Genomic DNA, 27,977 nt, shown 5'->3' on the forward strand with positions numbered 1-27,977 from the left:
GAGTTTTTTGTACATGAACCAACATGCTAACCTTCCTATGTGCATCAATGTTGATAGAGAGGGGCCTCTGTGCACATGAATCAACATGCATCAATATTGACAGAGAGGGATCTTGGCAGCACGCAAACCAACATGCTAACCTTTCTACATGCATCAAAATTGACAGAGAGGGGTCTTTGCAGCATGCAAACCAACATGCTAACTTTCCTATGTGCATCAGTGTTAATAGAGAGGTGCTTTTGTGCACGTGAGCCAACATACTAACCTACCTCTGTGCATCAGTGTTGATAGAGGGGGCTTTTGCAGCATGCAAACCAACATACTAACCTTCCTATGTGCATCAATACTAACAGGGGCCTTTGTGTACTTGAACCAACATGCTAACCTTCCTACGTGCATCAGTACTAATAGGGGCCTTTGTGCACGTGAACCAACATGCAAACCTTCCTGGGTGCATCAATAATGATAGAGAGAGGTCTTTGCACCATGCAAACTAACATGCTAACCTTCCTACATGCACCAAGATAGATGTACATGTCAAAGGCCTACCTCAAAGGGCCCAATTTACGGATGTTTCAAGAATTCCTTTGTGGGGAAAGGGCTGCCTCCCCTCCCTTATCCTTTTCCAAAGAAAACGAAGCATCCGCAAACGAACAAAAAACCACCTCCTTTATTAGAAAAGCCAACCCATGCTGATCACAGTTCCACCTGCAGTGTCCTTCCTGACCCAGCTCGGGGGACGCTGGGGGTTGTAGTCCCAAAAGGAAGCACTCCCCAAGGTCTCATGGGGGAGATGCTGCATTCGTGGATGTGTGTGTCTCTCTCCCTTCCTTCATGGGAGGAAGGGCCACCCTACCTACAGCTCCTTCCTCTCAGGGCTCTCCGCCTCGAGGGCCGTATCAGGGACCCAGAAGGCCACGTAGGGACACTCCTCCTCCTCTGCCGTCCCCTCCTTGGCCGTTGCCTTGAGATTGCGGCAGACCAGGCTTCGGAGCGTGGTCGTCTTCACGAGCTGGAAGCCGGTCTCCCCACCGAAGGTGCTGGGCTTCCAGTATTCGGGGGAGCAAATGGGGTTCCCCAGCAGGCCCTTCAGGGAGAAGGGGGCCCCTATCTCCACCATGCTCTCCCCAAAGATGGCCCGTGGAGGCGCCTTCTCCACCAGCATCCCCGGATAGAACTCCACCGCATCAATGTCACCATACAGCTCCTCCAACGCCAACGCTGTCTCCTCATCCCCTGAGGACAGAAAGGACAGAGATCCCCCACTTTTTAAAAAATGGAGGTCTTATGTCCTAAAGGAAGGCCAGAAGGCTTGGGTGGCCTCCATAAATCCCCATGGGACTTCAGTCCTAAATGAAGGCTGTGTGGATTAGGTGGCCTCTAGATCCTAATAGGACTTATCCATATGTCCTAATGGAAGGCCAGAAGGATTGGGTGGCCTCCATAGATCCCAGTAGGACTTATTCATACGTCCTGAAGGATTGGGTGGCCTCCTTAGATGCCAATGAGACTTAAGTCCTAAAGGAAAGCCAGAAGGATTGGATGGCCTCCATAGATCCCAGTAGGACTTATTCATACGTCCTGAAGGATTGGGTGGCCTCCTTAGATGCCAATGAGACTTAAGTCCTAAAGGAAAGCCAGAAGGATTGGATGGCCTCCATAGATTCCCATGGGACTTCAGTCCTGAAGGAATGCTAGGAGGATTGGATGGCCTCCATAGATCCCAATAGGACTTATCTATATACTCTAAAGGAAGGTCAGAAGGATTGGGTAGCCCCCATAGATCCCAATGGGACTTGTGTCCTAAAGAAAGGCCAGAAGGATTGGGTGGCTTCTGTAGATCCCAATAGGACTTGTCCATATGTCCTAAAGGAAGTCCAGAAGGATTGGGTGGCCTCCTTAGATCCCAATAGGACTTATCTATGTATCCTAAAGGAAGGCCAGAAGGATTGGATGGCCTCCGTAGATCCAAATAGGACTTGTCTATATGTCCTAAAGGAAAGCTAGAAGGATTGGGTTGCCTCCTTAGATCCCAATAGGACTTATCTATGTATCCTAAAGGAAGGCCAGAAGGATTGGATGGCTTCCATAGATCCCAATGGGGCTTGTGTCCTAAAGAAAGGCCAGAAGGATTGGGTGGCCTCCATAGAGCCCAATAGGTCTTATCTACATGTCCTAAAGGAATGCCCGCAGGATTAGGTGGCCTCCATAGATCCCAATGGGACTTAAGTCCTATAGGAAGGCCAGGGGGATTAGGTGGCCTCCGTAGATCCCTATAGGACTTATCTATATGTCTTAAACAAAGGCCAGAAGGATTGTGTGGCCTCCATAGATCCCCATGGGACTTGTGTCCTAAATGAAGGCCAGAGGGATTGGATAATAATATCTCCTTGAAATGCCTCACAAGGTTGAAGAAGGGACAAACATGGAAATAATGACAATGACAGCTACAGAGATGAGATCACAAAGGCTAGGAAATAATAATGACCATACAGATGATGATGATGATGATGATGATGATGTTGATGATGATGATGATGATGATATCTTATCAGCCTGGTCTGCCTCACAAGACCATGCTGAACACAAAATTATTTGGCCAAATACAGCGCCCCAAAGGCAAGAAGAGACCATAAATATAAATAATGATGGGGATGTCTATAGAGATGAGAATACAAAGAGTTGGAAATGTTGATGATGATGACGAGATTGGAAGTCCTTCACAGATTGTAATAGGACTTACCTTGATGTCCCAAACAAAGACTGCAAGGACTAGATGGCCTCCAGAGATCTCAATGGGACGCATCTACCTTTGTTTACATTATGTTCCTACAAAGGTCTCTCCGACCAATTTAGACACCTATATGGAAGCCCACCTTGCAAATGTCCCCCTCTTTTTATTATGTTCATGACACACCATATCCCAGGTGATATATGTGTCCTCATGTTACCTGTCAGCTCTTGGAAGGACGTGTAGGGCTTCAAGTTGAACCGCTTCCGGTATTCGTTGAAGGACTGGAGGCGCAGCAGCCTGGACTCCTCAATGACCCCAATGGCCACTTTCAGGAGGTTTCTGTGGATGTTGGGCACTCCACCGATCTGAAAAGGACGCCGTTTAATGCCATATGATCAAACGAGGCCTGGAGCACCTCAACAGAGGTGTGATCTTAACAGTCCTTTTCCTTACTTTCTGGGACAAACTACTCTGATCTGTAGCAAAATGAATACAATATGTAAAAACCTCCAAGGAGGAAACTTATAATTAAACGTGCAATAGACCCTAACAGCTCACATAGTGGGCTATTGCACATGACTTATTCCACTCTATGGAGATTGCCCACATTGGAATGGAGGAGGACATGAATCGAAGCAGAATCCATGTAATGTGTAAAAACCTCCAAGGAGGAATCTTATAACGAAAGGTGAAATAGCCCCTAACAGCGCCAATAGTGGAAGGAGACTATTGTATTATAAGTTATGACATTCCACTTTATGTAGATTGCCCATATTGGCATGGATGAAGACATGAATTGAAGCAGAACCCATACAATGTGTAAAAACCTCCAAGGAGGAAGCTTATAACAAAAGGTGAAATATCCCCTAACAGCGCCAATAGTGGAAGGAGACTATTGTATGATAAGTTATGACATTCCACTCTATGCAGATTGCCTATATTGGCACTGATGAGGACATGAATTGAAGCAGAACCCATACAATGTGTAAAAACATCCAAGGAGGAACCTTATAACGAAAGGTGAAATAGTCCCTAACAGCGCCAATAGTGGAAGGAGACTATTGTATGATATGTTGTGACATTCCACTCTATGGAGATTGTCCACATTGGAATGGAGGAGGACATGAATCGAAGCAGAACCCATACAATGTGTAGAAACCTCCAAGGAGGAAGCTTATAACAAAAGGTGAAGTAGCCCCTAATAGCACCAATAGTGGAAGGAGACTATTGTATGATGTTATGACATTCCACTCTATGCAGATTGCCCACATTGGAATGGAGGAGGACATGAATGGAAGCAGAACCCATACAATGTGTAGAAACCTCCAAGGAGGAAGCTTATAACAAAAGGTGAAATAGCCCCTAACAGCGCCAATAGTGGAAGAAGACTATTGCAAAATAAGTTATGACATTCCACGCAATGCATGGATGAGGATGGCCATCAGGAACGGCCTACCTGTCCAGCCCGTTGATTGGAGAAGGCCTCGACCAAGGCCTCCACGCCGTAGTCGGTCAGCATGGAGGTGTTGTAGATGAACTGCTCATAGCTGTACTCCTCGCCTCGGATCCGGAAGGTGTCCGGCATGAGCGGGTGCCAGTGGTAGAGCTGGTTGAACTCCACCGCGATGCGGTTGTGGTACTGGAACTGGGCTCCAAAGAGCAGCTCCGGGTCGAACTTCAGCTGCAGGTAGTAGCCGCTGAGGTGCTGGACGTAGTCTTCGATGACAATTTTGATGGTCTCCCCTGGGTGGAGAGTGGTCAGTATTGGTTGGTGGTCACCACGGCAGAGCCGCACAAATGCAAGTGGAGTCTGCGACATGCAAGTGTGGAGGAGATCCAACCACAGACCACTGACTACAATGCATTCTGAGACCTGCCACGTGCACAATGGAGGACCTTCTCACAGCTACTCCAAGTGGCCAAAGGAAATTTAGTATAATGCCAAGGATTTGACTTTGTGTTTTGAAATACGTTACAACTTGCTTCTGACACGATAATTAAATAAATCTAGGAAAATGGAAGCGTGACCTTTGGGAAAACCTTGAAGTGACCTTTTGTGGCCCCCAAAGTGCAGCCCTTCCTCCCTTCCTCCCTTCCTCCCTTCCTCCCTTCCCCAGCTCACCGATGAGGATGAGCCTGGCGGTCTGGAAGAGCTGCTCGTCGTCCCAGGTGGGGTGCTCCTCCTTGAGGAGAGCGCAAACCCGGTTGTGTTCCCGCAGCCAGAGCGTGGCGAACATCATGAGCCCCGGGAGCAGGCCAAAGACCTCCTGCCCCACCGCCAGGCGGGCCTCAGGCGGCACGTGCGCCGGGTAGATCATGTGCACTGGGGCATCCACCACCGATGGCGGGTACATCTCCCCGTTGACGATCTGCGGCGAGAGAGAAAGGACAAGGGCGTGACACGGTCACTCGGCCACATCCTGCACAAGGTTACAGTCCTCATCAAGGAAACGGGAGCAGGTGGGTTTGTTGCCTTGTAAGCATATACAGGTAACCCTCACCTTAGCACCCCGTAGCCCACCTGATTTAGCCTTAAGACAAGTAACCCTCACCTGAGCACACCATAGCCCACCTGATCTGGATTTAAGACAGTTAACCCTCACCTGAGCTCACCATAGCCCACCTGATTTAGCCTTAAGACAGATAACCCTCACCTGATCAAAACTTAGCCTACCTGATCTGGCCTTAAAATAGGTAACCCTTACCTGAGCTCACCATAGCCCACCTGATTTGGATTTAAGACAGTTAACTCTCACCTGAGCTCACCATAGCCCACCTGATCTGGCCTTAGACAGGTAATGCTCACCTGAGCTCAGCGTAGCCCACCTCATCTGGCCTTGAGACAGGTAACCCTCACCTGAGCTCACCGTTGTCCACCTGATCTGGCCTTAAGACAGTTAACCTTAACTTGAGCTCAGCGTAGCCCACCTGATCTGGCCTTAGACAGGTAATGCTCACCTGAGCTCAGCGTAGCCCACCTCATCTGGCCTTAGACAGGTAACCCTCACCTGAGCACACCGTAGCCCACCTGATCTGGATTTAAGACAGTTAACTTTCACCTGAGCTCACTGTAGCCCACCTGATCTGGATTTAAGACAGGTAACCCTCACCTGAGCTCACTCTAGCCCACCTGATCTGGATTTAAGACAGGTAACCCTCACCTGAGCTCACTCTAGCCCATCTGATCTAGCCTTAAGACAGGTAACCCTCACCTGAGATCACCGTAGTCCACCTGATCTGGCCTTAAGACGGTTAACCCTAACTTGAGCTCACCGTAGCCCACCTGATCTGGCCTTAGGTAATGCTCACATGAGCTCAGCGTAGCCCACCTCATCTGGCCTTAAGACAGGTAGCCTCACCTGAGCTCAGCGTAGCCCACCTGATCTGGCCTTAGGCAGGTAACCCTCACCTGAGCTCAACATAGCCCACCTTATCTAGTCTTAAGACAGGTAACCCTCACTTGAGCTCACCACAGCCCACCTGATCTGGCCTTATGACAGGTAACCCTCACCTGATCAAAACTTAGCCCACCCTGGTCTTAAGCCTTGCATGTTTTAGCCACATAAACAGCATTGATCCTGCCTTACAAAGGTAAATCTCACCTGATCTTGCCATGGTCTGAAGCCTTGCTTGCTTTACAGAGAGGTACGATGGCAATATGTTTTCCTTACCTGGTACTTGAGCATCCCATCCCGAAAGAGTCGGAGCTGGTGCTGCCGCTCCAGGTTGTCTCCATAAATGTGCCCCAGATCCACCTGCACAAAAAGATTGGCATGAACCTCTGAGGGAAGTCTATTCTGCGAGCTCTCTATCGTAGCGATCTCTTAGTCATATCTGTCTATCTATCACATCTGTGGCCAGGTGGCCATCTGCCAGGAAGGATCGGATGTTTCCTTCCTGGCTGGCTGAAGGAGGTTGGACTGGATGGCCTTTGGGTGCCCCTTTGGGCCATCTCCTAAGATAAGGATCCTATAGGGATTGTGTTCTGCTTTGTGGCGGAAAGGGGTTGGGCTGGATGCCCTTTGGGTTCCCCGCCGGCGTGCTCACCCCGTGGCCCAGGGCCCTGGTGAAGCCGTGTCCCATCTTGCCGGAGGTCTTGAAGATCTGGTGGGTGAAGTGCTGGGCGAAGAAGGCGAACATCAGGTTGGTGCCCTGAGGGGCCGGGCGGAAGGTCCTGCGGAGGAGGAGGCGCTCGGCCACCAGCTTCGGGTCCGGGAGCTGCGACGGCCCTGCGAGGGAGGGACAGACAGATGAGTGAATGTCCAGCCTCCACCCGTGACACAGTGGGAGGCACCCCTGTGGTCATACGCATGCGTCCCTATGGCTCACCTTTGGTGCCCATGGGGGTGGGGCAGTCGGTGGGCACCGGGGGGAGGACCCGGGTGAAGTAGCTCAGGTTGGCATAGGACTCCCAGCTGAGGTAGCCGTACTTGGAATTGTAGGTGGGCGGGCTGGGAATGAGGTTGGCCCGCACTGCAAGGAGGGAAGAGGGGTCATGTCAAGATTTCGTACTGAAAGAATATTGCGGGGGGGGGGGGAGAGGATAGATAGGATAGATACCTTGATTGATTGATTGATTGATTGATTGAGAGAGAGAGAGAGAGAGAGAGATGGGTGGGTCGGTAGGTGGGTTGGTGGGTGGGTAGAGATGGATGGATGGATAGATAGATCAATAGATACCTAGATAGATAGATAGATAGATAGATAGATAGATAGATAGATAGGGAGAGGGAGAGGGAGAGGGAGTTGGGTGGGTAGAGGTGGATGGATGGATAGATAGAGAGAGATGGATGGATGGATTGATAGATGGATAGATAGAGGTGGATGGGTAAAGATGGATGGGTAGGTAGGTAGGTAGATAGGTAGGTAGGTATGGGTGCGTAGAGATGGATGTATAAATAGATAGATCCAATCGATCAATCGAGATGGGTGGGTAGAGATGGATGGATAGATAGATAGCATAGATAACTTGATAGATAGATACCTTGATTGATAGATACCTAGATAGATAGATAGATAGATAGATAGATAGGATAGAGGGAGAGATGGGTAGATAGAGATGGATGGATGGATGGATAGATAGATAGATAGATAGATAGATAGATAGATAGATAGATAGGACAGAGGGAGAGATGGGTGGATAGAGATGGATGGATAGATATATAGATCCGATCGATTGATCGAGATGGGTGGGTAGAGATGGATGGATGGATCGATGGATGGATGGATGGATGGATAGATAGATAGATAGATAGATAGATAGATAGATAGATAGAATAGATACCTTGATAGATAAATAGATCGATAGAGATGGGTGAGTAGAGATAGATAGATAGATAGATAGATAGATAGATAGATAGATAGATAGATAGATAGATAGATAGATAGGATAGAGGGAGAGATGGGTAGATAGAGATGGATGGATAGATAGATAGATAGATAGATAGATAGATAGATAGATAGATAGGACAGAGGGAGAGATGGGTGGATAGAGATGGATGGATAGATAGATAGATCCGATCGATTGATCGAGATGGGTGGGTAGAGATGGATGGATGGATGGATCGATGGATGGATGGATAGATAGATAGATAGATAGATAGATAGATAGATAGATAGATAGAATAGATACCTTGATAGATAAATAGATCGATAGAGATGGGTGAGTAGAGATAGATAGATAGATAGATAGATAGATAGATAGATAGATAGATAGATAGATAGATAGATAGGATAGAGGGAGAGATGGGTAGATAGAGATGGATGGATAGATAGATAGATAGATAGATAGATAGATAGATAGATAGATAGGACAGAGGGAGAGATGGGTGGATAGAGATGGATGGATAGATAGATAGATCCGATCGATTGATCGAGATGGGTGGGTAGAGATGGATGGATGGATGGATGGATGGATGGATGGATGGATGGATAGATAGATAGATAGAATAGATACCTTGATAGATAAATAGATCGATAGAGATGGGTGAGTAGAGATAGATAGATAGATAGATAGATAGATAGATAGATAGATAGACAGACAGACAGACAGACAGACAGATCCGATCGATTGAGATGGGTGGGTAGAGATGGATGGATGGATGGATGGATGGATGGATGGATACCTAGAAAGATAGATAGATCTGATCGATAGTTCAAGATGGGTGGGTAGAGATGGATGGATAGATAGATCCAATCGATCAATTGATCGATCGACTGACAGATAGATAGATAGATAGATAGATAGATAGATAGATAGATAGATAGATAGAGATGGGTGGATGGATAGGTAAATAGATAGATAGATAGATAGATAGATAGATAGATAGATAGATAGATAGATAGATAGATAGATAGATAGATGATAGATGGAGAGATAGAGATGGATGGATGGATAGATAGATAGATAGATAGATAGATAGATAGATAGATAGATAAGTGATAAGATCGATGGATTGATAGATAGATAAAATAGATAGAACTGTTGACCCCCCAAAACAAAAATCCATAAAGGAAGATCAACGTGGGCATCCCGTCATCTCAGAGATTATGTTTCCTGCAGGGCAAACCATAAAAGGGGGCCCATTTTCTGCAGAAGTGTTTATGTCATTGGACTCACTGGTCAGCACCAGTCTCATCAACGTGTCCCGGATGAAAGTGTTGTTGATGACGTCCCAAAACCACCTGAAGTGGGTCAAGATGAAGTGGTAGAAGGCGGGCGAGGGCCGCACGGCGTCATGGATGCGCGTCCAGAATTCGGCTGGAGGGAGAGGGAGGAGGAGGAGGGGTCAGAGAAGAATGGAGTCGAAAGAGACCCCAGAGGCCATCCAGCCCAACCCCATTCTGCCCTGCAGGAAAAGTATATGTACCTATGGAATGATGTCCAGGGTGGGAGAAAGGCCAGCTAATCGCCTCCCAACAAAGGATTCCCCCAGGCAGGAAGCAGCCAGGCTTTGGAGCTGCAAGGCTATTCAAGGCGGCCAGTCACAACATTCCCACTAGCCCAAAAGTCCAGCTGCATCCCAAGAGTGGTTCCAGCTTATCCATCCCAAAATGTCAACCAAGGGGCGGCAATGTACTCACGCACGGCGCAGTCGGTGCCGTAGTAACCGGTCCGGGTGCAATCGCATTCGTATCCGGATGCGCCGGTGCGGACGCACACGCCTTTGTGCTGGCATGGGAAAGAGCAGCAGGGATTCACTGCAGAGGAACAAAGGCAGATATATATACATATGTATGTATGTATGTATGTAGTACCAGCCCTTATTCTTTCCACTTCAGGGCAATGCCGGATACAGCCACAAGGTGGCAGGCAAGACTAATTCCCAATTCCATTAGGAGACCCCCAGTTTCAGATCACACACATATATATGTGTCTATTTATGTGTATGTGTATATGGATGTGTGCATACACACACACAAAATAAGACCTAAACAGAAAATAAGGCCCAGCACGATGATCACCAATCACCGGGTTGATGTTGCTGGATGAAGTGTCCCTCTGTGAGAGTTGTAATGATGATGATAATGATGATGATGATAATAATAATAATAATAATATACTAATAATATATATACTACTACTAATAATAACAACAACAACAACAATATATACTACTAACTAGCAGTCCCTTGCCATGTGTTGCTGTTGTCAGTTTTGTGTGTGTATACATTTGTGTATATGTGTATATATGTGTGTTTGCATATATATGTGTGTGTGTGTGTGTTGCTCATGTGTTGTAATGTATTTTTATTTTTTGGCTTTTTAAGTCCCGTCTGCTGTTTTTCAGTGTTTTATGAGTGATGGTCACTCATTGGCCTGATAGGTGTATTGACAATTAATCCAGTTGTTTTTGAGTTATGTTAATCCCACAAACAAACATCACATTTTTATTTATATAGTTTATAATAATATAATATATATTATTATTACTACTACTAATAATAATAACATAATAATAATATAATACATATACTACTATTACTACTACTGATAATATAATATATATATACTAATAATATATATGTACTACTAATAATATAATATACATACAACTAATTATAATAATATTATAATTGGGGTAGAGAAGGGAGTTATGTTAATCCCACAAACAAGCATTACATTTTTATTTATATAGATAATAATAATATAATATATATTATTACTACTAATAATAACATAATAATAATAATAATATACTACTATTACTACTAATAATAATATAATATATGTACTACTAATAATATAATATTCATACTACTAATTATACTAAAATTATAATTGGGGGTAGTGAAGGGCAGAGTACAAATGCTTGTAATAAATAATATATATTATTATTATGACTAATAATAACAACAACATAATAATAATATAATACATATACTACTATTACTACTACTACTACTACTACTAATAATAATAATAATAATATAATATATAATAATAATATATGTACTACTAATAATATAATATACATACTACTAATTATAATATTAAAATTGGGGGTAGAGAAGGGCTGGGTACAAATGCTTGTAATAAATAATATATATTGTTATTACTACTAATAATAATAACAACATAATAACAATATAATACATATACTACTATTACTACTACTACTACTAATAATAATAATAATATAATATATATATAATATATATGTACTAATAATAATAATATAATATATATATACTAGTAATATAATATATGTACTACTAATAATATAATATGTATACTACTAATTATAATAATATTATAATTGGGAGTAGAGAAGGGCGGGGTACAAATGCTTGTAATAAATAAATATTACTACTAATAATATAATACATATACTGCTACTGTTACTAATAATAAAAAATAATAATTTATACTGGGTTGTTGTAGGTTTTTTCGGGCTATATGGCCATGGTCTAGAGGCATTTTCTCCTGACATTTCGCCTGCATCTATGGCAAGCATCCTCACCTCACTACCTCTGAGGATGCTTGCCATAGATGCAGGCAAAACGTCAGGAGAGAATGCCTCTAGACCATGGTCATATAGCCCAAAAAAACCTACAACAACCCAGTGATTCCGGCCATGAAAGCCTTCGACAATACAATAATGTATACTACTACAAATAGTAATATAACCCAATGAACCCACTTCCTTCCCAAGCTGTAAGGCAGGTGCAAAGGGTCAAGGGATGGAGGGAGCGTCTCCCGGATTTGCATTGCAAATGGGCTTTTCCAGGAAGGGTGCAAACGAGGCCCTTGAACAACACTTTCCACGTTTGCAAGTGCAAAACCAACAAGCAGCGGCAGGTCAGGGAATGTGAGGCATGCGTGCGTGTGCGAAAGGCCAGAGGCTCCAGCTGCTGACCGCTGGGTCACTTCTGCCTCCGGCCAAGACAAGCCTCTTTGGGGCCCTTTGCACAAATGGTGCAAAAAAGTGATGCAAGCAGAGATCTTGTGATCCTTTTGGGAGGAAGATACACAAATACGAATACTAATAATGTTAATTATAACACCCTGAACACAACATGAAAAGGACTAGTAATAATAACTATAAAATAATAATAATAATAATAATAATAATAATAATAATAATAACTCAATGACGACGACAACAATATTATGTAAACAAGCGACTTTGGCTGGATTGACACTGCCATAGGATGGTCAGCGTAGACCCATACAATTCTGCATGAGACACTAAACGTATCATTTCGGCCGAGGTAAAGCAATCGCCGTGGTTTAAATGCCCGGAGGGACATTGTGATGGAGCAAGAAACATGACCGGACAAGCACGGAGATGCTTCGCAACCTTAGGATGGACTGCACGACTGCAGGAAATGTCCACCCGAGGAATAGATCACTGCGGGAAAGGGAAACTTGACTTCTTTGGAGAAATGTGGTTGCAAATAAAATAAATACAATGGGGGTCAGGCTAGATGACCTTTGGGAGAACCTTCTTGCCTTATCTGTCCTTATTTAACCCCTAAAGTCATTCCCAAGAAGTTTACGTGAATGGTGTTTTAGTTATGAATTCCTGCATTGCAATAATAATAATAATAATAATAATAATAATAATAATAATAATAATGGTGGTCAGGATAGATGACCTTTGGGAGCCCCTTCTTGCCTTATCTGTCCTTATTTAACCTCACTTTTTTACCCTTAAAGTCATTCCCAAGAAGTGCACATGAATGGTGTTTTAGTTATGAATTCCTGCATTGCAATAATAATAATAATGCGGGTCAGGCTAGATGACCTTTTGGGAGACCCTTCGTGCCTTATCTGTCTTTATTTAGCCTCACTTTTTTACCCCTAAAGTCATTCCCAAGAAGTGTGCGTGAATGGTGTTTTAGTTATGAATTCCTGCATTGCAATAATAATAATAATAATAATAATAATAATAATAATAATGCGGGTCAGGCTAGATGACCTTTGGGAGCCCCTTCTTGCCTTATCTGTCCTTATTTAACCTCACTTTTTTACCCCTAAAGTCATTCCCAAGAAGTGCACATGAATGGTGTTTTAGTTATGAATTCCTGCATTGCAATAATAATAATAATAATAATAATAATAATGCGGGTCAGTCTAGATGACCTTTGGGAGACCCTTTGTGCCTTATCTGTCCTTATTTAACCTCACTTTTTTACCCCTAAAGTCATTCCAAAGAAGTGTGCGTGAATGGTGTTTTAGTTATGAATTCCTGCATTGCAATAATAATAATAATAATAATAATAATAATAATAATAATGGGGTCAGTCTAGATGACCTTTGGGAGACCCTTTGTGCCTTATCTGTCCTTATTTAACCTCACTTTTTTACCCCTAAAGTCATTCCTAAGAAGTGCACATGAATGGTGTTTTAGTTATGAATTCCTGCATTGCAATAATAATAATAATAATAAGGGTCAGGCTAGATGACCTTTGGGAGGCCCTTCTTGCCTTATCTGCCCTTATTTAGCCTCACTTTATTACCCCTAAAGTCATTCCCAAGAAGTGCACATGAATGGTGTTTTAGTTATGAATTCCTGCATTGCAATAATAATAATAATAATAATAATAATAATAATAATAATAATAATAATAATAATAATGGGGTCAGGCCAGATGACCTTTGGGAGACCCTTCTCACTTTATTTGTCCTTATTTAACCTCCCTTTTTACTAAAGGGCAAAGTAGTCATTCCAGAGAATGCACACAAATGATGTTTTATTTATAATTTCCTGCATTGCAAAATAAATAAACAAATGGGGTCAGGCTACATGACCTTTGGGAGCCCCTTCTCGCTTTATTTCTCTTTATTTAACCATTTTTGAGGCTAAACTTGAAATGTCCCGGTTTCTTCCCAACTTTCCCCTTTTGTCCTCTCTCAGCTCCCTTCAATTGCTCCAAAACCGGTTTCAATTCTGGACAAAAGTAAACGAAAATCTGGACAAGGAGGAAGGAAAATGGGAAGCCGATCATTCATAGTTCCACGAAGTTACTGATCCACACAGGAAAGTAGTTACAAGGCAGTTACAAAAACATTTAAGTGACTAGTCCATAGCAGGAAAAACCATTAACAGGTAATTTAAAGGGTAATTGACTTACAGCAAAAAGTAGTTAGAAAAGTAGTTTCATTAAGTCATTTTAAGTTACTTATCCAAAGCTTCACAGCAGGAAAGTAGTTAGAAAGATAGTTTAAAGGAGTAATTCTGAGTTACTGATCCAAAGGAAAAAGGTATTTTTAAGAAGTAATTTTAAGCTACTGATACAAAGCCTCACAACAGAAAAATAGTTAAAAGATAACTTAAAGGAGTAATTCTAAGCTACTTATTCATAGCATTAAAGTAGTTTTAAAAGTAGTTTCAATCAGTAATTTTAAGTTACTGACTCACAGTATTAAAGTAGTTAGAAAAGTAGTTTCAATAAGTAATTTTACTTTACTAAAGGAGTAATTCTAGGTTACTAATCCACAGCAAAAAGGTATTTTAAGAAGTAATTTTAAGCTACTGATCCAAAGCTTCACAACAGAAAAATAGTTAAAAGGTAATTTAAAGGAGTAATTCTAAGTGACTTATTCATAGCATTAAAGTAGTTAGAAAAGTCATTTCAATAAGTAATTTTGAATTACTGGTTCACAGTATTAAAGTAGTTAGAAAAGTAGTTTCAATAAGTAATTTTGAGAAAAGTACTTAGAAAAGTAGTTTCAATAAGTAATTTTGAGTTACTGGTTCACAGCATTAAAGTAGTTAGAAAAGTAGTTTCAATAAGTAATTTTAAGTTACTGACAGTATTAAAATAGAAAAGTAGTTTCAATAAGTAATTTTGAGAAAAGTACTTAGAAAAGTAGTTTCTATAAGTAATTTTGAGTTACTGGTTCACAGCATTAAAGTAGTTAGAACAGTAGTTTCAATAAGTAATTTTAAGTTACTGACTCACAGTATTAAAGTAGTTAGAAAAGTAGTTTCAATAAGTAATTTTGAGAAAAGTACTTAGAAAAGTAGTTTCAACAAGTAATTTTGAGTTACTGATTCACAGCAGAGAAGTAGCTAGTCACCACTACAGTTTTAGAAAGAAACTTTCTCATTATTCAAAAGTAAGTAGTTATTCTGAAAGAATACCAAATATACTCAACTAATGATGGAAAATATTGCTTGTAATTAAGAGAAGTAACTAGTTACCAGGAGCTGATGTCATTTCTCAGCTCACCTCAAAGGTGCGACAGGGTTTCCCAATGTCTTTTTTAGGATCAGCCCAGACCTTGAGGCCTATAATCGTTAAGGACTAATTGCGGTTGCGAAATGATGGGATTTTCCCTTCTTTATCTCCCGAGGAGATACGGCAAGGCGCTTCGCCTGGCTCTCGCTCTGAATCTTCCTTGTTTAATTCTATTTTAACGTTTTGTATACTTTGGGATTATCTAAATGGCATCGAACTGATTGTTTTGAGTCTCGCTGGCAGAGAGAGAAAGGAAAATGGAGAGGTATAAACAAAAAAGTATTATTAATTAATATTAATTATCAATTAATATTAAATAGTATTTTTTATTGTGCAATGAAACTTCTTAGTTGGCAGAAAGGAAGTGGGAGCAGAGCAGAGTGGAGGGCGAGTCCTGGCTCCGCAAAGGGGAAAAACTACCGTGCTGGCACCTCAGTAAACTACAACCCCCAGGGTTGGAAGTATTATTAATTAATATTAATATTAATTATTATATATTTGTTATGTAGTGAAACTTCCTGGTTGGTAAAAAGGAAGTGTGGGCAGAGCAGAGTGGAGGGCAAGTCCTGGCTCCGCAAAGGGGGAAAACTACCTACGTCTCCCCTACTGACGCCTCAGCAAACTACAACTCCTAGGGTTCCAAGTATTATTAATTAATATTAATATTAAGTATTATATATTTGTTTTGTAATGAAGTTTCCTGGTTGGCAGAAAGGAAGTGTGGGCAGAGCAGAGTGGAGGGTGAGTCCTGGCTCTGCAAAGGGGAAAAACTACAGTGCTGGCGCCTCAGTAAACTACAATCCCCAGGGTTCCAAGTATTATGAATTAATATTAATATTATTATATATTTGTTATGTAATGAAACTTCCTGGTTGGCAGAAAGGAAGTGTGGGCAGAGCAGAGTGGAGGGCGAGTCCTGACTCCGCAAAGGGGAAAAACTATTGTGCTGGCGCCTCAGTAAACTACAATCCCCAGGGTTACATGTATTATTAATTAATATTAATATTATTATTTATGTATTATATAATGAAACTTTCTGGTTGGCAGAAAGGAAGTGTGGGCAGAGCAGAGTGGAGGGCGAATCCTGGCTCCGCAAAGGGGAAAAACTACCTAAGCCTCTCCTGCTGGCACCTCGGCAACTACAACTCCCAGGGATCCTTTATTTATTTATTTCTTCTCCCACGGGAGGGGGGTTCCAAGCAGAGAAAAATAGTTAAAACAGTAGAAATGACATGACACCAAAAGCACGACATCATAACCCCAAATGAAACAGATCAACAAATAACACGTTACATAAACAGTACACAACAAGCTTAATAAATACAACATGCCCCATTAATTGCATTCCCTGGGCACGGGAGTGGCCTCAAATGGCGTGGGCAAACTGTCTAACTTGGGGACAGCATGCTAGCACTTCCTGATGGAAGGAAGGAAGGAAGGGAAAGAGGAAGGAAAGAGAAAAAGAAGGAAGGACAAAGTGGGAAGGAAGGGAGGGAAGGATGGAAGGAGAAAGGGAAGGAGGGAGGAAAAAGGGAAACGAGAAGGGTGAAAGGGAAGGAAGGAAGAATGAAAGGGTGGAAGGGAAGGAAGGAAGGGAAGGAAGGAAGAAGGAAAGAGAGCAGGAAGAAAAAAGGGAGGAGGAGAAGGATGGAAGGGGAAAGACGGAGAGAGGGAAGGAGGGAGGAAAGATAGAATGAAAGAAAGACAGAAAGCAAGGAAGGGTGAAAGGGAAGTATGAAGGAAGGAAGGAAGGAAGGGATAAATTAAAGAGAGAAGGAAGGAAAGACAAAAGGAAAGGAAAGGAAGGAAGGGAAGAGAAAAGGAAGGAAGGACAAAGTGGGAAGGAAGGGAAGGAAGGAAGGATGGAAGGAGAAAGGGAAGGAGGGAGGAAAGAGGGAAAGGAGAAGGATGAAAGGGAAGGAAGGAAGAATGAAAGGGTGGAAGGGAAGGGAAGGAAGGAGGAAGGAAAGAGAGCAGGAAGAAAGAAAGGGAGGAGGAGAAGGATGGAAGGGGAAAGAGGGAGAGAGGGAAGGAAGAAGGAAAGAGGGAAGGAAGGAAAGACAAAAAGCAAGGAAAGGTGAAAGGGAAGGATGGAGGAAGGGAGGGATAAATTAAAGAGAGAAGGAAGGAAAGACAAAAGGAAAGGAAAGGAAAGGAAAGGAAAGGAAGGAAGGAAGGAAGGAAGGAAGGAAGGAAGGAAGGAAGGGAAGAGAAAGGGAGAGAGGGAGGAAAGTTTGAAGGAAGGACGAAAAGGTGGAAGTATGGAAGGAGAAAGAGGGAGAGAAGTGAGGAAGAAGGAAAGACAAAAGGGAAGGGAGGAAGGGAGGGAAAAAGAAGGAAGGGCAAAAGGGTGGAAGAGAATGGAGGGAGGGAGAAAGAGGGAGGGCGGGGAGGAAAGAGAGAAGGAAGGTAAGACAAGGGAAGGAAGGAAGCAAGGAAGGAGAAAGGGAGAGAAGGAAGGACAAAAGGGTGAAATGAAAGAAGAAAGAGCGAGGGAAGGAGGAAGGAAAGAGAGAAGGGAGGGAGGGATGGATAGAAGGGAAGGAGGAAGAAAAGAGCAGGAAGAAAGAAAGGGAGGAGGAGGGTGGATGGAAGGGGAAAGAGAGAGTGGGAAGGAGGGAGGAAAGAGGGAAGGAGGGAAAGACAAAAGGCAAGGAAGGATAAAAGGGAAGGATAAAGGAAACAGAAGGAAAGAAAGAGGAAAGGGAAGGGACGGAAGGAAGGAAGGAAGGAAGGAAGGAGAAAGAGGGAGGGAGGGAGGAAAGAGGGAAGGAAAGATGACAAGGTAGAAGGAGAAAGTGGGATGGGGAAGTAAGGAAAGAAAGATAAAAGGAAGGGAAAGACGAAGGGGAGGAATGAAGGAAGGAAGGAAGGAAGGAAGGAAGGAAGGAAGGAAGGAAGGAAGGACAAAAGAATGTAAGGGAAGGAGAAAGAGTGAGGGAAGAAGGAAGGAAAGAGAATGAAGGAGGGAGGAAGAGAAGAAAGGAAGGGAAGAATAAAGGAAAGAAAGAAGGAAGGAAAGAAGCAGAAAGGGGGAGGAGAGGGAGGAATGAGGCAAGGAAGGAAGGAAGGGCATAAGGGTGGAAGGGAAGGAGAAAGAGTGAGGGAAGGAGGAAGGAAAGAGAGAAGGAAGGGAGGAAGAGAAGGATGGAAGGAAGAGAAGGATGGAGTTCTCCCGAGAGTAATGCAACCTAGCCTAGGAATCCTAGGGGGCCCCAGAGTTCATCTAGTCCAGCCCTCTTCTACCCTGAAGACATCTAAAGCCCTCCCGACAGAGGCCCACGCAGCCTCAGCCTGCTTCAACACCTCCAAAGAGGGAGAGTGGATGAACCTCTGTTCCATTCCCTTGTACTCATTGCTGGATGGGGGATGCTGGGAGTGGCAGTCCCAAAAAAGAAGAAGAACCTTCCCTAAACAAAACCCAGAAGGGCCGACAAATACATCCCAGTTGGTCCTGGCAAAACCAAGCTCCGAAAACCCTACAAAACCAGTAAGGAAACCCTCCAAAGCCCATAAGTCAGCAGAGCATTGGAAGGCAGGAGGCACACACCTGGGAAGGAGGAGCGATGGGTTGCCTTACCTGGTCCAGAGGTGGCACTCGGGCTCAGCAGCATCCCCAGCAGCAGAAGAGCACCCCATAACCCTACAAAGAGAAGGAGAGCAAGGGAGGCAGATTAGAGTGGGCATGAGTGGGGGGAAAGGAGAAGGTAAGGGTCCAAGGGCAGGTGGGCATCTTACGGCACATGGCAGGAAGGGCCGGCAAGGAGAGTGACTGACTGACCGACCGCTCAGCCCTCGGCTCTGCTCTCTCTGAGTTCTGCCCAAAGGAAGCCAGCCAGCACTTGCAGTCTCCACCCTCCTGAGCAGCAGCAGCAGAAGCACCCTCCTCTCCTCCTTTTCTCCCCTCCTTCCTTCCTTTCTTCCTTCCTTCCTCCTCGCCTACATTCGCACGCACAGCTCTGGGGTTGGCATGACAGGGGGACCTCCCAATAGAACAGCCATGGGCCAACTTGGGCCTTTCCTCCAGGTGTTTTGGACTTCAACTCCCACCATTCCTAACAGCCTACCGGCTGTTAGGAATGGTGAGAGTCGAAGTCCAAAACACCTGGAGGAAAGGCCCAAGTCGGCCCATGCTTGCAGTCAGACCTTTGCAACAGAGACCCCAGGTGTTGACTTTGGGGTCTCTGTGCAATCAACTCTTTCTTGGTCTTGTAAACATATCCAGGTAATCCTCACCTGAGCTCGCCGTAGCCCACCTGGTCTGGCCTTAAGGCATCTAACCCTCACCTGATCAAAATTTAGCCCACCTGACCTAGCCTTAGGCAGGTAACCCTCTGAACTTAGCTCACCTTCTTGTCTTAGCTCACCCTGGTTGTATAGGTAACACTAACTTGGTCTTGCCTTATACAGGTAAGTCTCACCTGATCTTGTCTTAGCTCACCCTGGTTATATAAGTATTATTATTATTATTATTATTATTATTATTATTATTATTATATAGGTAACACTGACTTGGTCTTGCCTTATACAGGTAAACCTCACCTGATTTCGCCTTAGCTCACCCTGGTTATATAGGTAACACTAACTTGGTCTTACCTTATACAGGTAAGCCTCACCTTATGTTGTCTTAGCTCACCCTGGTTGAATAGGTTGCTGTTGTTGTTGTTGTTGTTGTTGTTATTATTATTATTATTATTATATAGATAACCCTGACTTGGTCTTGCCTTATACAGGTAAGCCTCACCTGATGTCGTCTTAGCTCACCCTGGTTGTATAGGTTGTTGTTCTTGTTCTTGTTATTATATAGGTAACATTGACTTGGTCTTGCCTTATACAGGTAAGCCTCACCTGATGTTGTCTTAGCTCACCATGGTTGTATAAGTTGTTGTTGTTGTTGTTATATAGGTAACACTAACTTGCTCTTACCTTAGATAGGTAAGTCTCACCTGATTTTGTCTTAGCTCACCCTGGTTGTATAGGTTATTGTTGTTATATAGGTAACATTGACTTGGTCTTGCCTTATACAGGTAAGCCTCCCCTGATGTTGTCTTAGCTCACCCTGGTTGTATAGGTTGTTGTTGTTGTTGTTATATAGGTAACACTAACTTGGCCTTGCCTTATCCTGGCTGTATAGGTAACACTAACTTGGTCTTACGTTATACAGGTAAGCCTCATCTGATGTCATCTTAGCTCACCCTGGTTATATAGGTAACACTAACTAGGTCTGAGATTATACAGGTAAGCCTCACCTGATGTCATCTTAGCTCACCCTGGTTGTATAGGTTGTTGTTGTTGTTATATAGGTAACACTGACTTGGTCTTGCCTTATACAGGTAAGCCTCACCTGATGTCATCTTGGCTCACCCTGGTTATATAGGTAACACTAACTAGGTCTGAGATTATACAAGTAAGTCTCACCTGATGTCATCTTAGCTCACCTGGTTGAATAGGTTGTTGTTGTTGTTGTTATATAGGTAACACTGACTTGGTCTTGCCTTATACAGGTAAGCCTCGCCTGATGTCATCTTAGCTCACCCTGGTTATATAGGTAACACTAACTAGGTCTGAGATTATACAGGTAAGCCTCACCTGATGTCATCTTAGCTCACCCTGGTTGTATAGGTTGTTGTTGTTGTTATATAGGTAACACTGACTTGGTCTTGCCTTATACAGGTAAGCCTCACCTGATGTCATCTTAGCTCACCCTGGTTATATAGGTAACACTAACTTGGTCTTGCCTTATACAGGTAAGCCTCACCTGATGTCCTCTTAGCTCACCCTGGTTATATAGGTAACACTAACTTGCTCTTGCCTTATACAGGTAAGCCTCACCTGATGTCCTCTTAGCTCACCCTGGTTATATAGGTAACACTAACTTGCTCTTGCCTTATACAGGTAAGCCTCACCTGATGTCGTCTTAGCTCACCCTGGTTGTATAGGTTGATATTATTATTATTATTATTATACAGGTAACCCTGACTTGGTCTTGCCTTATACAGGTAAGCCTTACCTGATGTCATCTTAGCTCACCCTGGTTGTGTAGGTTGTTGTTGTTATATAGGTAACCCTGACTTGGTCTTGCCTTATACAGGTAAGCCTCACTTGATGTCGTCTTAGCTCAACGTGGTTGTACAGGTAACCCTGACTTGCTCTTGCCTGATACAGACAGACCTCCCTTGGCCCGAAGTCCTGCCTGCTCATCACCTCGCATGGCATTAGCCTTTTGTGCTGCTGCGTCACACGCACCTTGCGGTGCATTCAGGTAACTTCTGACGGGACCATTTCCAAGGCAGGTGTGCTCTGCCCAAGATCCCTGGGCATCCAGCTCCACCGCTAGTGTCCTGGTCTGTTTGTGGAGTGGCCGAGACCACAATGGTCCCAGAAACCCATCCCCGTTGCGCAGAGGAAGTGGCGCAGGAAACCTCCTTGGGTTTCCGCTCCCTAAATTAGGCCCAAGCGTGATGCCGTTGCACATTTCCACCCGTGCGCCTTCCTCCTTTATTTCTATATATATCTAATTCTGTTTTTGCAGAAGCAATGCCCCAAACGGGCCCTTCTGTGCTACGCTTGGAAAACCACAACAAGTTCCGCCTGGGCAGCTTTTGCATTTCTTCCTTTTGTTTACCAAGCGTGGACCATTGGGCTTTCTCCCTGGCCCATTTGGAGATGTGTGTGTTTGTGTGTGTGTGTGTGTGTGTGTGCAATAAACCAGGCGGGGAGAGTGGAGGGTCTGCCCTTCCCTTCCTCCATTCCTGCCTCCAAAATCCCAAAACGAAACAATGGAAAACCTTGCCGGTCTCCAAGGGAAAATACTTGGAATTCCTGAGAGCGGACTGGGCTTGGCCGGCCTTCGGAGGCAGAAAGAGACTCCCATTTCCCTCTGTAATAGCATACGGAGACACACGGAAAGAGAGTTAATGGGGATTTGGAGTTCGCCAAGTACCAAACATTTCAAGGGGGGATTTAATTCAGCATCCTAATGCCCTACTTTGCAGCATCGTTGGGAAGAATAACCCAAATGGTGAGACGAGGATAGACAGAAGAGAGTTGGCGGGGATTTATAGTTCACCAAGTACCGAATTTTTCAATAAGGGATTTAATTCGGCATCCTAATGCCCTACTTTGCAGGGTCGTTGGGAAGAATGAGCCAGATGGTGAGACGAGGATAGACAGAAGAGAGTTGGCGGGGATTTATAGTTCACCAAGTACCAAATTTTTCAATAAGGGATTTAATTCAGCATCCTAATGCCCTACATTGCAGGTTCGTTGGGAAGCATAAGCCAGATGGTGAGATGGTGGGGACTTATAGTTCACCAAGTTGGTGGGGACTTATAGTTCACTAAGTACCAAACATTTCAAGGGGGAATTTAATTCAGCATCCTAATGCCCTACTTTGCAGGGTCGTTGGGAAGAATGAGCCAGATGGTGAGATGAGAATAGACAGAAGAGAATTGGCGAGGATTTATAGTTCGCCAAGTACCAAACTTTTCAATAAGGGATTTAATTCAGCATCCTAATGCCCTACTTTGCAGGCTCATTGTGAACAATGAGCCAGATGATGAGATGAGGATAGACAGAAGAGTGTTGGTGGGGATTTATAGTTCGCCAAGTACCGAATGGTCAAATAGGAAAACCAGAAACACAGTTTAGCACCAAAATATCCTCATTTGCAGGGCCATGGGGAAGATAAAAGTGAGATGGTGAGATGAGGATAAACAGAAGAGAGTTGTTGGGGACTTATAGTTCACCAAGTACCAAACTATTCAAGGGAGGGATTTAATTCGACATCTTAATGCCCCACTTTGCAGGGTTGTTGGGAAGAATAAGCCAGATGATGAGATGAGGATAGACAGAACAGTGTTGATGGGGATTTATAGTTTGCTAAGTACTGAACAGTCAAATAGGAAAACCAGGGACCCAGTTGAGCACCAAAATGTCCTCCTTTGCAGGGCCATGGCGAAGAATAAGCCACATGATAAGATGAGGATAAACAGAAGAGAGTTGATGAGGACTTATAGTTCACCAAGTACCACACTATTCAAGAGAGGATTTAATTTGTTATCCGAATGCCTACTTTGCAGGGTCGTTGGGAAGAATAAGCCAGATGATGAGACGAGGATAGACAGAACAGTGTTGGTGGGGATTTATAGTTTGCCAAGTACCGAATGGTCAAATAGGAAAACCAGAAACGTAGTTCAGGACCAAAATGTCCTCCTTTGCAGGGCCATTGGGGAGATAAAAGTCAGATGGTGAGATGAGGATAGACAGAAGAGAGTTGGCGGGGATTTATAGTTCGCCAAGTACCAAACTATTCAATGGGGGATTTAATTCGACATCTTAATGCCCTACTTTGCAGGGTCGTTAGGAAGAATATACCAAATGGTGAGATGAGGATAAACAGAAGAGAGTTGGTGGAAATTTATAGTTTGCCAAGTACCAAACTTATCAATAGGTGATTTACTTTGTCATAACAATGCCCTGCTTTGCAGGGTTGTTGTGAACAATGAGCCAGATGATGAGATGAGGATAGACAGAAGAGTGGTGGGGATTTATAGTTTGCCAAGTACCAAATTATTCAAGAGGAGATTTAATTCGGCATCCTAATGCCCCACTTTGCAGGGTTGTTGAGAAGGATAAACCAAACGGTGAGACGAGGATAAATAGAAGAGTGTTGGCGGGGATTTATAGTCCGCCAAGTACCAAACTTATCAATAGGTGAATTACTTTGTCATAATAATGCCCTGCTTTGCAGGGTTGTTGTGAACAATGAGCCAGATGACGAGATGAGGATAGACAGAAGAGTGTTGGTGGGGATTTATAGTTCACCAAGTACCAAACTATTCAAGAGGGGATTTAATTCAGGATCCTAATGCCCTACTTTGCAGGGTTGTTATGAAGAATGAGCCAGATGGTGAGATGAAGCTAAGAGATAAGGATGGGAGTACTTTTCCTCGGTGAAATCGGTCCGTTTGCAAAATCCAGGTTGCGTTGAGTGCAGTTGTTTCAGAGGGTGGAGCAGAGGAGCAAGTAGAGGCCGCAAGGCGTTAATCTTCCGTCCCCAGGATTGTATTATTTTTGGCCCAGACCTGGGGCTCCAAGGCAAGCCTGGCCCAAGCGGCGCCTTCCCCAGAGATATTCTTGCACGCTGGAGCCAGCCTGTCAGGGACCGGTCACACAACACATGTATGGCACAATCATCCCACTTCAACTACCATCCAGAACAAACCAGTGGCAGGTAGTTCCAAAGGGACACAGTCAAGTTGAGTCTAAATGAAATCCAGGCAAACGTAATAGACTTTTGTTCCAATGGTGAAGTGGAGAGTTTGAGCTTCCTTTGGCTTGATCCAGTGGTCAGTTTGACATGATCCAGTGGCGGGTCATTCCAAAGGGCAAAAGGGTCTTATATATGTGTGTGTGTGTATGTGTGTGTATATATTTGAGTCAATCCTAAATTAACCCCAGACTAACATTGTGTTTTAGCATCATTCACCTTGATCCAGTGGCAGGTAGTTCCAAAGGACAAAAGCAACCTGGCCTTAAATGTGTGTGTGTGTGTGTATAATTGAGTCAATCCTAAATTAACTAACATTGTGTTTGAGCATCATTCAACTTGATCCAGTGGCAGGTAGTTGCAAAGGGCAAAAGCAACCTTAAATATGTATGTTGTTGTTCATTCGTTCAGTCGTCTCCGACTCTTCGTGACCTCATGGACCAGCCTACGCCAGAGCTCCCTGTTGGCCGTTACCACCCCCAGCTCCCTCAAGGTCAGTCCAGTCACTTCAAGGATGCCATCCATCCATCTTGCCCTTGGTCGGCCCCTCTTCCTTTTGCCTTCCACTTTCCCCAGCATCATTCCCTTCTCTAGGCTTTGCTGTCTCCTCATGATGTGGCATTCAAAGGACTTCCACTTTGTCTCTCCTCTCCTTCCCTCCAATGAGCTTTAGTCGGGCTTTCTTTCCTGGAGGATGGACTGGTTGGATCTTCTCGCAGTCCAAGGCACTCTCAGCACTTTCCTCCAACACCACAGCTCAAAAGCATCTCTCTTCCTTGGCTCAGCCTTCCCGAAGGTCCAGCTCTCACATCCGTAGGTGACTCCAGGGAAGACCATGGCTTGGACTAGGCAAAGGATCTTTGTTGCCAGTCTGATGTCTCTACTCTTGTCTATTTTACCCAGACTGGACCTTCCCTCTATTTCCCAGTTGTCAATCATTCTTGTTGCCATAATCTTGGTTTTTTTGACGTTTAGCTGCAACCCGGCTTTTGCGCTTTCTTCTTTCACCTTGATGAGAAGGCTCCTCAGCTCCTCCTCGCTTTCGGCCATCAGAGTGGTGTCATCTGCATATCTGAGGTTGTAAATGTTTCTTCCAGCCATTTCCACCCCAGCTTTGCATTCCTCAAGCCCCGCACATCCTCGCATGATGTGTTCTGCATACACGTTAGAAAGGTTGGGTGAGAGGATGCAGCCTTGCCGGACGCCTTTCCCAATCTGGAACCAGTCTCCTGTTCCGTGGTCAGTTCTGACTGTGGCTCCTTGGTCCTTGGTCAGATTCCTCAGGAGAGAGGGAAGGGGGCTTGGGATGCCCATCCCACCAAGAACTTGCCACCATTTATGATGATCCACACAGTCCAAGGCTTTAGAAGAGTCAATGAAGCAGAAGTAGATGTTTTTCTGAAACTCCCTGCCTTTCTCCATTATCCAGCGGATATTGGCAATCTGGTCTCTCGTTCCTCTGCCTTTTCTAAACCCAGCTTGAACATCTGGCAACTCTCGCTCCATGTCTTGCTGGAGTCTTCTTCCTTGCAGGATCTTGAGCATTACCTTACTGGCATGATGAGAAATAAGGGCCACTGTACAGAAGTTGGAGCAGTCTTTCGCATTTCCCTTTTTTGGTATGGGGATATAAGTTGATTTTTTCCAGTCTGATGGCCATTCTTGTGTTTTCCATATTTGCTGGCATATGGCATGCATCACCTTGACAGCATCATCTTAAATATGTATATGAATATATATATATATATAGAGAGAGAGAGAGAGGTTGAGAATGAATGTAAATAGGGATTTAATTCGGCATCCTAATGCCCTACTGAGGATAAACAGAAGAGAGTTGGTGGGGACTTATAGTTCGCCAAGTACCAAACTATTCAATAGGGGATTTACTTTGGCATCCTAATGCTCTACTTTGCAGATTCGTTGTGAACAATGAGCCAGATGGTGAGAAGAGGATAGACAGAAGAGAATTGGTGGGGACTTATAGTTTGCCAAGTACCAAATTATTCAAGAGGGGATTTACTCTGGCATCCTAATGCCCTACTTTGCAGGGTCGTTGTGAACAATGAGCCAGATGGTGAGATGAGGATAGACAGAAGAGAGTTAGTGGAGATTTATAGTTCGCCAAGTACCAAACTATTCAATAGGGGATTTACTCTGGCATCCTAATGCCTCACTTTGCAGGGTCTTTGTGAACAATGAGCCAGATGGTGAGATGAGGATAGACAGAAGAGAGTTGGTGGGGACTTATAGTTCGCCAAGTACCAAAGTATTAAATAGGGGATTTAGTTTGGCATCCTAATGCCTCACTTTGCAGGGTCGTTGTGAACAATGAGCCAGATGGTGAGATGAGGATAGACAGAAGAGAGTTAGTGGAGATTTATAGTTCGCCAAGTACCAAACTATTCAATAGGGGATTTACTCTGGCATCCTAATGCCTCACTTTGCAGGGTCTTTGTGAACAATGAGCCAGATGGTGAGATGAGGATAGACAGAAGAGAGTTGGTGGGGACTTATAGTTCGCCAAGTACCAAAGTATTAAATAGGGGATTTAGTTTGGCATCCTAATGCCTCACTTTGCAGGGTCGTTGTGAACAATGAGCCAGATGGTGAGATGAGGATAGACAGAAGAGAGTTGGTGGGGACTTATAGTTCGCCAAGTACCAAAGTATTAAATAGGGGATTTAGTTTGGCATCCTAATGCCTCACTTTGCAGGGTCGTTGTGAACAATGAGCCAGATGGTGAGATGAGGATAGACAGAAGAGAGTTGGTGGGGACTTACAGTTTGCCAAGTACCTAATGGTCAAATAGGAAAACCAGACACACAGTGTGTGTGTGTGTGTATGTATATATATATAGGTCAAGACTAAATGAACCCCAGACTAACATAATATATTTGATCCAATGATAAAGTGGGGAGTTTGGGCATCATTCGACTTGATCCTCCGGCAGGTAGTTCCAAAGGTCAAAAGAAATTATATATATATATGAATTGATCGATTGATTGAGAATGAATGAATGTCTATAGGTCAAGAGTAATATAATAGACCCTTGATCCAATGGTCAAGTGTGAGGGTTGGGGCCTAATCCAGATAAAACCGGAAGGCTAAGCCATGGGCGCCTCTTTCTAGCGAACAGTGTTGGGTTTTTCTCAGGAAGCCGATAAGAAGGAAAGGAACCCAAAATAGAAAAGGAAACGGAAACAGCGCCAGAGGCTGCGCTGCAAATCCGTGGGTTTGTGGAACCCCTTCCTCCTCCAGGAAAACACCCTCGAATGCCCCCTT

At 43.9% G+C, this 27,977-nt stretch overlaps 1 protein-coding gene across 1 annotated transcript; it reads right to left on the reverse strand.

The window, feature by feature from the left end:
* Nucleotides 1-652: 652 nt before the first annotated feature.
* Nucleotides 653-19,301, reverse strand: PTGS1 (prostaglandin-endoperoxide synthase 1). The gene is made up of 11 exons (XM_060757594.2): nucleotides 19,163-19,301; nucleotides 19,005-19,067; nucleotides 9,818-9,934; nucleotides 9,354-9,494; nucleotides 7,064-7,207; nucleotides 6,782-6,963; nucleotides 6,406-6,489; nucleotides 4,857-5,103; nucleotides 4,191-4,477; nucleotides 2,952-3,099; nucleotides 653-1,236 (listed from the first exon to the last, which is right to left on the reverse strand). Exons 1-11 carry the CDS (start codon nucleotides 19,167-19,169, stop codon nucleotides 857-859), a joined length of 1,800 nt encoding a protein of 599 aa, XP_060613577.2. The 5' UTR covers nucleotides 19,170-19,301; the 3' UTR covers nucleotides 653-856.
* Nucleotides 19,302-27,977: the final 8,676 nt, after the last annotated feature.

Source organism: Anolis sagrei, chromosome 11 (assembly GCF_037176765.1).
Source record: "Anolis sagrei isolate rAnoSag1 chromosome 11, rAnoSag1.mat, whole genome shotgun sequence".
In the NCBI taxonomy this organism is placed as follows: domain Eukaryota; kingdom Metazoa; phylum Chordata; class Lepidosauria; order Squamata; family Dactyloidae; genus Anolis; species Anolis sagrei.